Genomic DNA, 14,207 nt, shown 5'->3' with positions numbered 1-14,207 from the left:
CCATGCACTACTAGCAGTAGTTAACACCCTGAACAAATCAACATACTAATGACACATTCCTAAGAGGGTGTTACCTTGGAAGAATATAGCACCAAAAGGATAACTATTTACTTTTTTTGTAGCTGTCCACTTCCATGTTTTGGAACAGATTGCTAAGAGGAAACATACTGGAATAAGACAGCAGGACAACTCAAAACAAATATTTTGCTAAGGAAATGCTGCCAAAATTAACAACATTCTCTATAGATGCAACTATGGCATAATTAACAAAGGGATCTGAAGTTTCCCTTGTGGACAACTCTCAAATTCAAAGTAGTGGGACATGACACTTAAAAGCTATGGAAAGTACTGTATCACTGATGTAATGAGCTTCTAGATCCTGGGTGACAGAGGACTTTTTTATAAAGCATTATAAAGGTTCCACACTTTGCAATAGGTAGGTAAACAATTACGAAAGATCCATTACTATGCAAGGCAGAGCCCAGCAATCTTTCTTGAGGAACCAGAAAATTAGAGGCCAACAGTTTTTCCTGCGCAACTAGAAAAGTTTTATTAACTTAATCTCCATTGTTTCTATAGCTTTTTCAAAACAATTTGAGGCCATCATCAGGCCATTCAAAAAACACTAATATTTAAATACATGAAAACAGAAATCACTATCAAGACTAAGGCAGGGATTACAGTGCACAATTATGAACTAATTTTATCATGAAATTAATGTGTAGCATTAGATTTGACATCCGTACAATGATTTGTACTGTGTCTTGGATTGACACCAAAAATTACATCTTTAATCTTGTTTAGTTGTTTTATTTATACTTCTAGTTTATGTTTCCAATTAATAACTTGCAACCTTACGCTGTTATAATAACTATCATTGTTTTAAAAATCTATTTCGGCTAGCATATGCTAAGTACTATCACACATTCCAAATGTCCGTTTGCGCTTTTTGTACAAAAAGTTTCCTCTGTGCTGTGATCCCACCCTGTTTGGCAGTCCTTTTTACACAGTCTTTCTTCTCTTTTTTTATCAGTCCCTTGCATGAGCCGATAAATTGGTTTACAACTACTAGGAAAGGCTGACTTGTATTTTTATGTTTTATCAATTTTGCCTTCTTTTTGGGTTATTTCTTACATCAGCTACTCATGTGCATCCAGAACGATACACCATGATTCTACCCACACCATATTTAGGTTCAGTTTGGGGCCTGCGTGCATTAGAATACTCCTGCTTGGACAGTGATGATGTGCACTACTGTGCATATGTGTCTACATTGCTCTCGGCACACATGTACATTTAGGGAGTCCACCTTCATCTAGAACTGGTAAGATATTTTTTCTCCAATTCGGGATTCACTACATGCAGTTTTCACATTGTTTTTTTTTGCAGCTCTTTATAATTGTAGAACATAACTACCCACTGTGTTTTTATACTAGTGACTCATGTTTAATTATATATTTTTTTTTTTTTACAGATTACAATGTGTTCTGAATGAATATCAGTTGTAACCATGCATTCCTTTGGCCTGCAGGCATTATAACATGTTGGCCTTTACAATGCATTAACATACCATGCAGGGCTTTAACACACAACTGCAGGGGTAGTGATGGATATATATATATTTTTGTATTGGGGAACCCTCTGCAGCCCCCCTCTTCTGCCCACCCCCCATTTTCTCTTTGCTACCATTTACATTTACCCTTAATTCCCCTTATGCTTATTCATACCATAACTTAAAAAAAATACTTACAACCCTTAGTATCCCACACCCCTGCCCATCCCTGAAGCCCCTTCAAAACCCTTACTACTCCTTACACTTACCCATCCATGAACCTTAAAAGCCCTTTACTACCCATACCCTTACGTATCCCCGAACCCTAAATCGTCTTAAAACTTACTACCATACTCTTGCCTGAACCATAAAAAAAAAAAAACAGTAAAACCCTCACTATCCTATACCCTCACACATCCCTGAACCATAAACAGCCCATACTACTACGTAAACGTATCTATCCCTTAATTCTATTTAAAAAAAAAACTTTAAAAAAGTAATTCTTTACTAGACCATACCCTAACCCACCCAGAACCCTAAAATCCCCTTTAAAACCGTTACTACACAGATCCCTCACTCATCCCATAACCTTTGACTGTTTTTAAATGATAAAATTATGTCATTAAAAAATAAAAATACTTATCTGTATTAAAAAGTACTGCATTAAAAAGTATCAAACCAGGGCTGTGTCGTACGAACCTGCATGGTAAAGGCATGCAGGGTAAAGACTGTAAACCATTCTGAATGTATTTATGTTCTGATGACGTTTCAATTGTTTACATAAGGTTAAAACACCACTAGCACATATAACATCAGACTAAGGACTGCTAACATATCAATTATGTGATTGTACATCCTGATAACTGGAGGTGTGTATTGTTGATGATCCTTGATTATTTGTGTCACTTTGTATATATACACACACACTATGGCTTTGTTCTCCACCTTTTCACTGTTTGATCATTTTTTAGCACAATGAAAATATAAAAGATGGAGATTATGTTACTCAAGCCTGCTAGTTCCGCTAGGACTGTTGGGCTCCACAACAAATGTTTTGAAGAATCACTGATAACTGTTAGCTACTAAATACAAAGCTTTGTTTAAATGAGTCCATATCTCGGTATTGTATTGCTTTATACCTACAAAATGGTTCATATTTAGCATATTTGGTTGCCCCTGTATTTTCACAACTTATATTATTTAAAGAGGTTATGCCTGTTCTCTTGCTGAAAATGTCTTTCCTATTGTTTCAGGTATAAATTGACATCCAGTGAGTCTTCCCCAGTCTCAAAGATCTAAATGATGATACAGGTACCCTTTTGGCATCTCTTGATTAAACCTGAATGTATCCTACATGGATTCCAGCCTGACCCTTCCTCTAAACATGAAGCAGCAGTTCTAGTAGCCACCTGGGATGGTATGCCGATGCTGTTGGCTGAGGGATCACTCATCTCTTTTATACACATCTGGAGACTTCAACACCATAATCACAACCTGCAGTTGGAAAGCTTTGTTTCAACAATGCAGGTCTTCTGGTTGACACTTGAGGGATTTTTGGTCATTTCTTTTTGACAGTGAAAAAAAAGTTAAGAATTTCACTCCAGTCCAGTTAAGGTGCATTGTGCAGCTCTTTCAGCAAATACTTCTCTTATCGCCCCTTTTTAGTGTACAGATGTGACAACGCATGTGCATCTTGATCAACACTGGTATACAGTTCCATTCATATATTAATGACACTATTTGTGTATCAGTGGTCTGCACTGATTTTTTGTGATGTCTAGAAGTTTAAGGAGTGGGTGGCTAAGAACTACGTAAGCTTCAAAGACAGAAGAACATCTTGTGTAGACCAACTGTCTCTTGCACACTTGTTGCTCTACTGTCTTTCCTATTTGGCCATCATTATTTTTGACAAGATGGCTAAACACTTGTCATGTATTGTGAATGGAATCCCATATTGGAGCAGTTGTGAAGAGTATTTTATCAGCTATGTAAATGAGGATTACCTATGGAAACATCAGGTCCCTGACAAATTCTAAAACATATTATGCAAATGTTCTTTATAGTATGGCAGCCCCAAATTTAGATTTCAGAAATTCCAGAAACCTGTGTTCCAAACTGTGGACTTTAAAATGATTTACCTCAGTTGTAGTACCCAAATAGTAATGCAATCCGGCTATGGAACTAAATTACAACTTGTATTGACTAAATTGCAACTTTTATTTTGGACAAGGCCAAGCGTTCAGCCACGAAACATCTTTCTCCTGTACTCCTTTCAAGGTGTGTGCACAGAAGTGATAGGGAGTTTTCTGTAAATACTCCTTAACTCTAGTGCACCCTATCCCTTTATACCCATGGCCTTACCACCTTGTTCTCTTTCATAAAAGCCTAAAAGATATTCAATTTCACCTCTGATTAATTTTCCATTCATTTGGTTTAGCTTGGGTACTCCGGAGTTCACAGACTGCCAGCTAGAAGCAATTGCTTTTGCAATGTCTGCACAATTCAAATTTTTTACAGCCACAAATTTCCAGTTTCATTGCCTTTCAAATCAGTTTCCTTCATGGTTAAACACTATTCAACTGAAATTGGTAAAACAATACTTCTCTTTTTTATATTATATTTTGTCATCATTTGCCTGCTGTTAGGAGTGAGGGTATAAAGAAAACATACAGGAGAAATGATTATGGTGACATCAGACACTGAATAGAAATTCGATCCTCATCTATGTAAAACGGTACAGCAAATGTCTGAAGGACATTCAATTTCAACATTTTATCTCATCTCCTCACCATGTATGAGCTTTCGGCAAGTTATTTGTGCTAGCATCAATCTGGTGTATGGTAAATAACCTTGGTCCTGCAGCACCTGCAAAATGCAAACAGAGTAAATTAAATAATATACCAAATATAATAAAAAATAACAGCACGTAAACACTCAATTTGTAACTAACAGACAAATAAATTGAAGTGAGTGTTAATCTAGTGGTCAACAGAACAAAATGTTTTCAGGTATACAACCCAACCACGCAAAGGAAGGAATACATTACTTACCCAGTAAACATTGGTTTGTTGCATGTAGTGCTGTAGATCCACATGCTCTGCATACCCTTGCAGTCTAGTGTTGAGCTCGGACGTTGCAAGTTGTTTTTGTTCGAAGAAGTCTTTTGACTCACAAGGTCTTGGTGACGACTCCTCTGGATGTAGATGCGCATGGTCACCAACTCCATTGTTAGACTGCTTTATGCCCAAGAACAGTGAGAATGTGAGTAAAAAGAGACTTACCTTAAAGAGCAAAATACCTGTAACAGCTACTGGCTTTGGGGAATGAGAGTGGGTGCATGTGAATCTATAGCACTACATGCAACGAACAGATGTTTACAGGGTAACATATTACAGTCGTAGCATGTGTGGCTGTAGATACATATGCTGTGCTTAGGCTAAAAAGCAGTACTGTCCAAAGCGGTGGCTAGTCAGTAGATGGTGAGAAGTCTGAAAAAATCCTGAGGAACAACTTCACCAAATCTGGCCTGTTCTCTTGATAGGACATCCACACAATGTTTCATAAAAGTGTATAGAGTGGACCAAGTGGCAGCTCTACAGATGTCTGCTATGGGTATGTTCCCCAGGAAATACCTAGTAGCGCCCATCTTGCTTCTCCTGAAGCTCCAGGGTACACAGGTGGGAAGGCAGGGTTCTTTCAGCTTCAGCATAGCAAGTCTGGATACATTTAAAAATCCACCTGACAATCTCTGCCTTTGAAATGGCGTGGCCTTTATAAGGCTGACATAAAGCTACAAACAGCTGTTGTGTCTTGTGAATGACTTGGTTCTGTCAATGTAATACACAGGAGCATGAGGAGTGCTCTTTCAGCTACAAAGTCAGGGTGTGGAAATAAGACTTGGAGCTCATTGGATTAGTTAAGGTGGAAAGAAGAGACCTCCTTGGGCAAAAAAAAAAAAAAAAAAAAAAAAAAAACACTGTCAATTGTGCATACCCCTGCCATCTAGTGTTGGGTCTGGAGTGGTAAAAGTTGTTTTTCTAAGAAAAAGTATTTTGAGTCACAGAACTGAGTGACTCTTCTTCTAAGTGATATTGCGCGTGGGCATCAACTCCTTTGTTAGACTGTTTTCCCGCAGGTGGGTGAGAGAGGAGTACAAAGAAGGAAAGTATAGTGAGGAATGTCCATGCAAACTAAAATGGATATGTAAAGATATATACAAAATATAAAGTAACTGCAACAGCCACAGGCATCTAGGGAGGATGCATGTGAATCTACAGCACTACATACCACAAACAGATGCTTACTCAGTAAGTAACAATCTGTTCGATGGCATCAGTGGGTGCAGATGCACAGGCTCTGCATAGACAGCAAAGCAGTCCCTCCAGAAAGTTCTGAAGGTGGTAGCTAGCCTGCAAGAGTTGTAATTGACTGGAAAACTGTTCATAGCACAGCCTGACTTACATTAACCTCTTGGTGTTCTAGCTCATCAATACAGTATTGTTTTGTGAATGTATGTGGTGAAGACCATGTAGCTGCCTTGCAAATGTCAGCTACAGGGATGTTTCCAGGAAAGGCTATAGTAGCACCTTTTTCCTAGAATGTGATTTAGGGGTAACAGGTAACAGTCTCTTAGCTTTAGCATAACAAGTCTGTATACATTTAACTACCCATCTCGCTATGCCAGATTTGGATATTGGATTGTCTCTATGAGGTAGTGAAAAAGCTACAAAGAGCTGTTTAGTTGTCCTAAACTCTGGTTCTGTAAATGTAAAACATGAGTGCTATTTTAACATCTAGTGTGTGGAGAGCTCTTTCGGCAACAGAGTCAGGTTGCAGAAAGAGGATGGGTAGTTCAATTGAATGGTTTATGTGAAACTGAGAAACCACTTTAGGTAGGAATTTAGGATTAGTGCACAGGACTATTTTATCCCTATGAATCTGGAAGAAAGGTTCATCCAAGGTTAGTGCCTGGGGCTCACTGACACTCTTGAGTGATGTGATGGCGACTAAGAAAGCAACCTTCCAAGAAAGGTACTGAAGTAGGTAGACATGAATGGAGTGGTTCAAAAGGAGGACCCTTGAGTCTGGTGAGGACAATGTTTAGGTTCCACGGTGGTGCGGGGTAACCCTAGGTAGAATGACCGATTTAAAGCCTTCCATGAAAGCCTTGAAGAGTGGGATTTTGAACAAGAAAATACAATGTTTTGTAGCTATGAAGCTATAGCTGCAAGATGTAGGCAAATTAAAGTGTAGTTTTGATTAGGTTTTTGTAAATGAAGCAAATAAACAGTCTCTTTAACAGTAGCTCTCATAGGGTCAATATGTTTGGGTTGATAGCAGCAAACAAAATGTTTAAATTTTGCAGCTTAACAAGCTCTAGCTGTGGGTCTATGTGCTTCCCAGAGAATGTCCATACATTCTGCAGGCAAACCTGGGTAACCAAACTCTACGACTTCAGGAGCCACATTGCAAGGTTGAGAGGCTTGGGGTCTGGATGTCTGATTTGTCCTTGATTGTAAGTGAGAAGGTCTGGCTTGTTAGAGAACTTCTCGTGGGGAACTACTAAAAGGTCCAGAAGTGTGGTGAACCATGGCTGCTGCGCCCAGGTGGGAGTTACAAGGATCATAATTAGAGGTTTGCCTGATCTTCCAAACCAGAAATGGAGAGGTGGAAAAGTGTAGGCAAATATCCCTGACCAATTCATCCATAAAGTGTTGCCCTTGGATAGAGGGTGTGGGTAACTGGAGGCGGAATTTAGGCACCTTGAGTTTTCTGCTGTGGCGAAAAGGTCTACCTCAGGAGTTCCCCATTTGGCAAAGTATGATTGGAGGACTTGTACGTGGAGGTCCTACTTGTGGATGTGTTGCTGCATTCAGCTGAGCAGGTCTGCAAAGTTGTTGTCCGTCCCAGGTAGATACTCTGCCACCAGATGAATGTGGTAGTGGAGGGCCCACTTTCATATTGTCAGAGAGTTGGGACAACTGCACACCCCACGTTTCTGTAACTAGTACATGGCTGTCATGTTGTCTGTGCAGACAAAGACAACCCTGAGAGTCCGGTGAGGAAGAAATGATCCTAGAGTCCCTGTACTGTGAGGTCTTGAAGGTGAGCACCCCAACCTGTGAGTGATATGTGTGTGGTTAGTGTGACCTGAGGCACAGGGTCAAGAAATGGCCACCCTTTCAGGTGGTTGGTGGTGTTTCACCATTGCAGAGGGTGGTGAGTCTGGCAGTCTAACAACACTAGATCTTCCAGGTGACTGAGACCACTGATAAGACAGACATTGCTGCAGGGGATGCATGTGAAGTCTGGCGTGGGGAACTATGGCAATACAAGATGCCATCATCTATAACAGGTGTATAATGGTCCTGACTAGAAGTACGTTTTTCTTGAAATTGAGGGAGTAGAGTCTGAAAGTTCTGGACATGAGCCGGGTTGGGGTATACTAACCCGAGCTCCGCATTCAGAATGGCTTCTAAATAAGGCTGTACCTGAAGTGGGTGAAGATGAGACTTGGAGAGTTAAGAGTGAATCTCAGTGGGGAGGAGGTTCACTGTCAACTGAGTGTACTGTTGACACTATTGTAAGGTGCTGGCTTTGATGAGCCAGTTGTCGAGACAAGGGAACACAAGTATGTTTTGCCTCCTGAGGTGTGCGGCAACAACTGCTAATCACTATTAAATCTCTTGGAGCGGTAGTGACCCCCAATGGAAGGACCTTGAACTGGTAGTTCCTGTAATGATGAATCTCAAGTATTTTCGATGTGCAGGGTGAATGGGAATATGAGAAGTATACATCCTTTAGAACTAGGGCAATCAAGAAGTTGCCTTGCTGCAGGAGTGGAATGACATTCTGATGGGTAAGCATGTGAAAATTTTCTGACAGGATGTATTTGTTTAATCGTCTGAGGTTGAGTATCAGCCTAAGAGAGCTGTTCTTTTTGGGAATCAAAGAATATGGAGTATACTCCTGTCACATGGTGTTGTAGTGGAACCGGCTATATGGGCCCTTTGAGAAGTAGGGACTGGACCTTTTGTTTGAGAAGGGTCAGGTGTTCCTGAGATAGCCTGTGGTTGCGAGGGGGAATATTGGGAGGAGTGGTGGTGAGCTTCAGACAATACCTACTTGCCCTGGAAGAACTCGCCAGACTCCGTGGCATCGGAGGGCAAGTAGGTAGTGTTCCAAGGATGCTCCATCCACCTCAGCTGCAGTCCACAGGTGAATACCACTCCATGTGTGAATACTATTGATGCCTCAGTTCCTACAATCCCTTATAATCGCCCACTTGTCAGAGCCAAGCAGGGCTGGGCTGGTGGGCCTGCAGTTTAAACGACTCACCCACCGCCTGCTCCTGCTCTTCTTCGGTGCCCAAGGGAATCAGCTTTAGCAACGATGTTGGTCATTTCTGAAGATGACTGGGCCACCCTGTTGTGTGCCCACCGTCAACCTTGGTGCTGACGTAAGGTCTTCTTGCTGTGGAACATGAGCAGCAGTCGCAGGGGCTCTTGGTATGGTCCGGCGAGAGGAGCAAGGTGCAGATGTCGAGGAGTTCTCCCCAGGTATACTTAAGAGTGAGACTGAGGGCATCTCTTGAAGGGTGTTCTTTCCATTATCTCAAGAGCATCTTTATTCTCCGACGGGAGCCTAGAGTAATCTGTGTCCTGAAGGGTCCAGGGGGCCGGAAGCTTGTCATCAATAGGACCAAAGGATGGAACTGATGTCACAAGTTGAAGAGCTTTTTTTACGACGGGGAAGAAGTCAGCAGACTCAATAGACAAGACCAGAATAGACAAACTCGCCAAGACCCAATGGCGGGGAAAAAAAAAATCTAATAATCAAGTCTGTGACCATGCGCATCAACAGCCAGAGGGAGAGTCACTGTGACCTTGTGATTCGACAAAGAAATACAACTTGCGAAGTGTGAGCCCAATACTAGATGGCAAGACTATGCATAGGATGTGTATCTACAGCCACACATGCTACAAACATATATTTCTTCAAAACCAAACTGACTAATCCAGGCAAACATACTTAAAAGACTGACCAAACAATCAGAAATCTCAATATGCTGCTATATTTCTCCATTATCATAGACATTTATTGGAGAGTATGTCCAAATCAATTTAAAGAGAATAGATACTAAACTAATATACCACCCTCACCTATTCATTAAGGGGTATCTGCCAATAGACAAAAATGCAAGTCAATTATGACTTGTAGGGCTATGATGGGACAAAATATCTGAAAGGGTATTGGGTCTTTCTTTCTAGTGGCACTCTTCACACAGAATAAACTATTGCCGCCTGAAGTGAAACAGAGTGGCCTTTAGCAATTGTTAAGCATGATTGCTTTCAAAGGGCTCCACGGCAAAGAAGGATCAATGAGAATGACCCATGAGGCCATTTGCATCCCTAAAGATGTAGTCTCTGTTGGAAGTTGACAGTAAATAAAACGGTCTTTAACCCAAAGGTATTTCAATGACAGCTTTGTGTACATTCTGGCTCAAACAAGTGCTGGGGGCAGGGTCGGCGCTCACATTAGAAGAATAGCAGTTCCTTCTGGCTTCTCACAGACCCTCCCTAAGTGTCCGTGCCCCAAGTGATACTGATAAGCATTATTGCAAAATCCACTTGACCGCAGACACATGATCATGTTTTTTTCTTTTTTCTCACTATATATTTTCTTGCCCCTTCTGAAGCAATGTAAAAGGCATGCTTGAAGTGAACTCAGTGGCCTCAGTGGTGTGAGTCTATCAGATTCAGAAAATGTAGACAGCCACCATTCAAGAAACCAGAGTTCCATGACACCTTCTCCCCTGCTATGGTTTTTCTCCTCCCTTCTCAGGCAAGAGTTTTGTTAAAATTCTCAAAAGCTTTCTAGGCCACGCCAGGAAACAATGCCAAAGTGGGCTGTAGCTGGCATGGAGGCACATCTGACAGCTGGCATTAAGTATTGAAATCCCTCCAAGAGTCACCCTAACACCAATTTGCCCTCTCACTGGTTACCCAAAGAAATGTTCCTCCATATTAAATGCCAAAGGACCAATTATAGGTTACAAGCTGAGCCCCCATTGCACCAAACTTCAGAAGGCTCAAAAGTTCAAGGCAAAAGACATAGCAGTTCCTTGCAATCTACTCTCGTTACCGAGAAGAGTGAGCAGCTTAAAGATACTGCATCCCAAAAAAGTTGCTTTCTTTTGGTTCTGGGAAGAAGTAACAGAACTACAGAGCTCTTTGTTAATAGCAGATATGAGTTCACCTCTGAAAATATTTTTTGAAGTTTCTGAAATATTTTAGAATACCGAGGACTCTGCTTGCCCCTAGATAACACTGAGAAAAATTGTATAAAGTCCAACAGACACAAGTGCAGGATATGAATGGCATTATAGGTACAGGCGAGCGTCAGGAGTAGACACCATAAGAAGTAACAAAATTATCAGCATCACTAGGCCAGACTGGCACCCCATAATGCATCTGATGAAGCTCAAGGACTGTTGGAGGAGTTGACTGGTCCAGGGAAATACATCAATTACGAAAACAATGTCAATCAAATATTTACCAAAAGGCTAAGAGAGACAGAGGAAGAGCAAGACATGCCTACATAACATTTTTTGTTGCTTCTGTCCATTAGTAAACCTCCCCGGGCCCCCATGTCCCACGTCAGCAGCATTGTAAACTCATTCACCAACCCACTTGTAGACTCAATTAGAATCACAAATGACCGGCTCATCCCTTCATCTGTGAAAGTATAGAAGCTGGGATTCATTCTACGAATGGCTCGTGGTTGGGGCGCTACTGAAGAAGAGTCACATTACTGTACACTGAAGAAACCCAATAGCTGTTAAAACAGTACGCGTAGCTCAAACCACATTTAGCAAGTACTCTCTTCGGATGCCAACAGGCTGTGTGAAAAGTGCAGCATATCCCATGTAAAAGAAAGTATAAACCATGCCACATCTGCACTGGCAAAGGGGTGCATACTCAAAAGGTGGAAGAGTGTAAGCCAACCCCCTTGCCCTCTCTAAACCTGTGCACAATCCTGTCAGGCCAAAGGGAGCTCCCTGTTCCTAAGCACCATCTAAAAGTGACATCCCAGATGAAAGCAACTGTCTGCACGCACGTCTGACTCAGCTGTTTCAATACTTCTATGTAGTTCAAACAGCAAAGACTGAACCCGTTTTGGTAATGGTCTTCAGGAACCTATAAGATTATCCATTCATACCTACGAGATCACGTGGGGAGTGAAATCATGACTGAAATATTGGCCGCTGGCCAATGCGATGGTGAGAGAGACACAGGAAGAACAGAATAAGGACAAGAAACACGAAGAGTTAAAGAAACAGACTCCACTTCTGACACTATTGCCCTACAAATTTACTTGGTACACACAGCCACAAGTTTGTTCCACAAAACTGAAATTTGTTTAACAGGAAGTTAACTTGCCTATTTAGGACACCTTCTGTTGAAGGGCGAAGAGACTTGAACCTCAAAGAGCGAAAGCTATATTGGATGTTCAACTCCCTACAACACAACAATAAGTACAAGCTTTCCTGGGTATGGCAGGCTATTGTAAACAATGTATCCCTAACATTTCCCTTCTTTCCAAACCCTTGCTAATCCTCACAACTAAGGATACCCCACTACCTTTACCATGGTTAACTGCACACCAAATAGTTTTCTTCAAATCAACAGACACTCTGTGACGATCCTGCTCTTTGAATGCCATACTATACTGAAGAATTTCACCTTTTTGTACATAAACAAGATGGGTGTACACTTGCTGTTCTTACACAACAGAAGGGTGACGGAAAAGACCCTCAGCTTATTTTTCCACCACCTTAGACATGGTTGCTTGAGGCTTACCATCATGTCTATGTGCAACCGCAGCAGCAGCTGTTTCCTTAAAACAAGCAGAATACTGAATCTTGGGCAAAAATTGCATTTGTATGTGCCTCACTCTATAAATATACTGTGTTAAACAAAATCCAAACTCAACATTTGACAAAGGCCAGACAACACATTATGAGTTATGTTTGTCCTCACGTCACCATACATTGATGTAACACACTTAATCCAGTGACCCTCGTGGCCCTTCCCCAGAATGATATTGATACACCACATGACTGTGTACTGATAATAGAAGAACAGACCAAAGGGGGAATAGATTTACAGGACACACCAATGCAAGAAAGAAATGGTGACTTATGGGTTGATAGCTGTAGGAGAATAGCATCTTTCTGACATACTTACCCCTACTTTTTGCCAGGTGTCAGTATGCTAAGAGTATAGTGCACTGGGATCCTGCTAATCAGGACTCAACGTCTGTGCTCTCGCCTCTGAAGTTGGTTGCTGGCAAACTCTTACATCCCACAATTGGCATACTGGTGCACCCATGTAAGTCCCTAGTATATGGTACTTAGGTGCCCAGGGAACTGGTACACCAGGGGTCTCCCATAGGCTGCAGCATGTATTATTCCACATATGGGAGCAAAGGTAAACTGTGTCTGCAGGCCTGTCATTGAAGCCTGCATGAAATGGTGCATGCACCTTTCACTTCAGATATAAGGCTTGCCTTATATCATGGTACCTGCACTTGGACACTAAGGCCCTCATTATGACCCTGGCGGTCGGTGTTAAAGCAGCGTTAATACCGCAGGCCAGCGGTAAAAAAGGGATTATGACCACGGCGGTAACCGCCAACACAGACAGTCACTTTAACACACCGACCGCCAGGGTGGTAACAGCCGCTGGGCTGGAGACTTCGGTCTCCAGCCCGGCGGCCGTCACAATCCCACCCTCAGGATTATGACCCGTTCTACTGCCTTGGTTTTCGTGCCAATCTTACCGCCACGAAAACCATGGCGGTAGCCACCATCAGTGCCAGGGAATGCCTTCCCTGGCACTGATAGGGGACTCCGGCCGCCCCCCTCCCAATCCCCAAACTCCTCCCCCCGCACATTTACACACCCATATACACACGCACACACGCACACCCACCCACGCACATACATACCCACATACCGCAACACACACCAACATACTGTGTCGTACACACGCATTCACAACACACACGGACACTCACATTCAGTCCTTAACGCACTCATTCAATGCGACTCACACCCGCATGCACGCATACCAAAACATGCACGCATACCAAAACATACACACATGCCCTCCCACCCCACACAACACCCTCCACCCTTACCTGCTTGCAAGGGGTCCTCCGGCTGGAGGCGGGACGCAGCGCTGCTGTCAGCAGCAGCGTCCGCCAGCAAAACACCGCCAGGCTGTATCATGGCTCATGATACGGTCGGCGGTGTTTTGCTGGCATGGCAGTGCTGCTGACAGCAGCGCCACCTTACCGCCATCATAACCGTTGACGGTATTCAGCCAGCCTTCTGGCAGAATACCGTCGACTGTCATAATACGCGTGGACGGCTGGTAGCCACGGCAGCGGTATGTTGCCGGCCATCACTGTGGCGGTAGGCGGCAGTTACCGCCAATGTCATAATGAGGGCCTAAGTCACTCCTCTGATAGGCCCTTCAGCCCAACGGCAGGGTGCATGCCCCTAAGTGCGAGGGTACTCCTGCATGAGCAGGGTACCCCTACAAACCCCAGACTCCATTTGCTGGGATTTGTAAGTGTGGGGAAGCCA

The 14,207-nt window shown here is 42.6% G+C and overlaps 1 protein-coding gene across 1 annotated transcript in view; it reads right to left on the bottom strand.

Moving 5' to 3' along the window:
• Window positions 1-14,207, bottom strand: part of SMURF2 (SMAD specific E3 ubiquitin protein ligase 2) — a 708,378-nt gene that overhangs the window by 1,208 nt on the left and 692,963 nt on the right. The window contains exon 18 of the mRNA XM_069199920.1: window positions 4,342-4,417. Within this exon, the coding sequence (XP_069056021.1) occupies window positions 4,342-4,417 (76 nt within the window). The remainder of the gene's footprint in view (window positions 1-4,341; window positions 4,418-14,207) is intronic.

Source organism: Pleurodeles waltl, chromosome 7, assembly GCF_031143425.1.
Source record: "Pleurodeles waltl isolate 20211129_DDA chromosome 7, aPleWal1.hap1.20221129, whole genome shotgun sequence".
Lineage (NCBI taxonomy): Eukaryota > Metazoa > Chordata > Amphibia > Caudata > Salamandridae > Pleurodeles > Pleurodeles waltl.
This window is presented reverse-complemented; position numbering and strand designations above follow the sequence as displayed.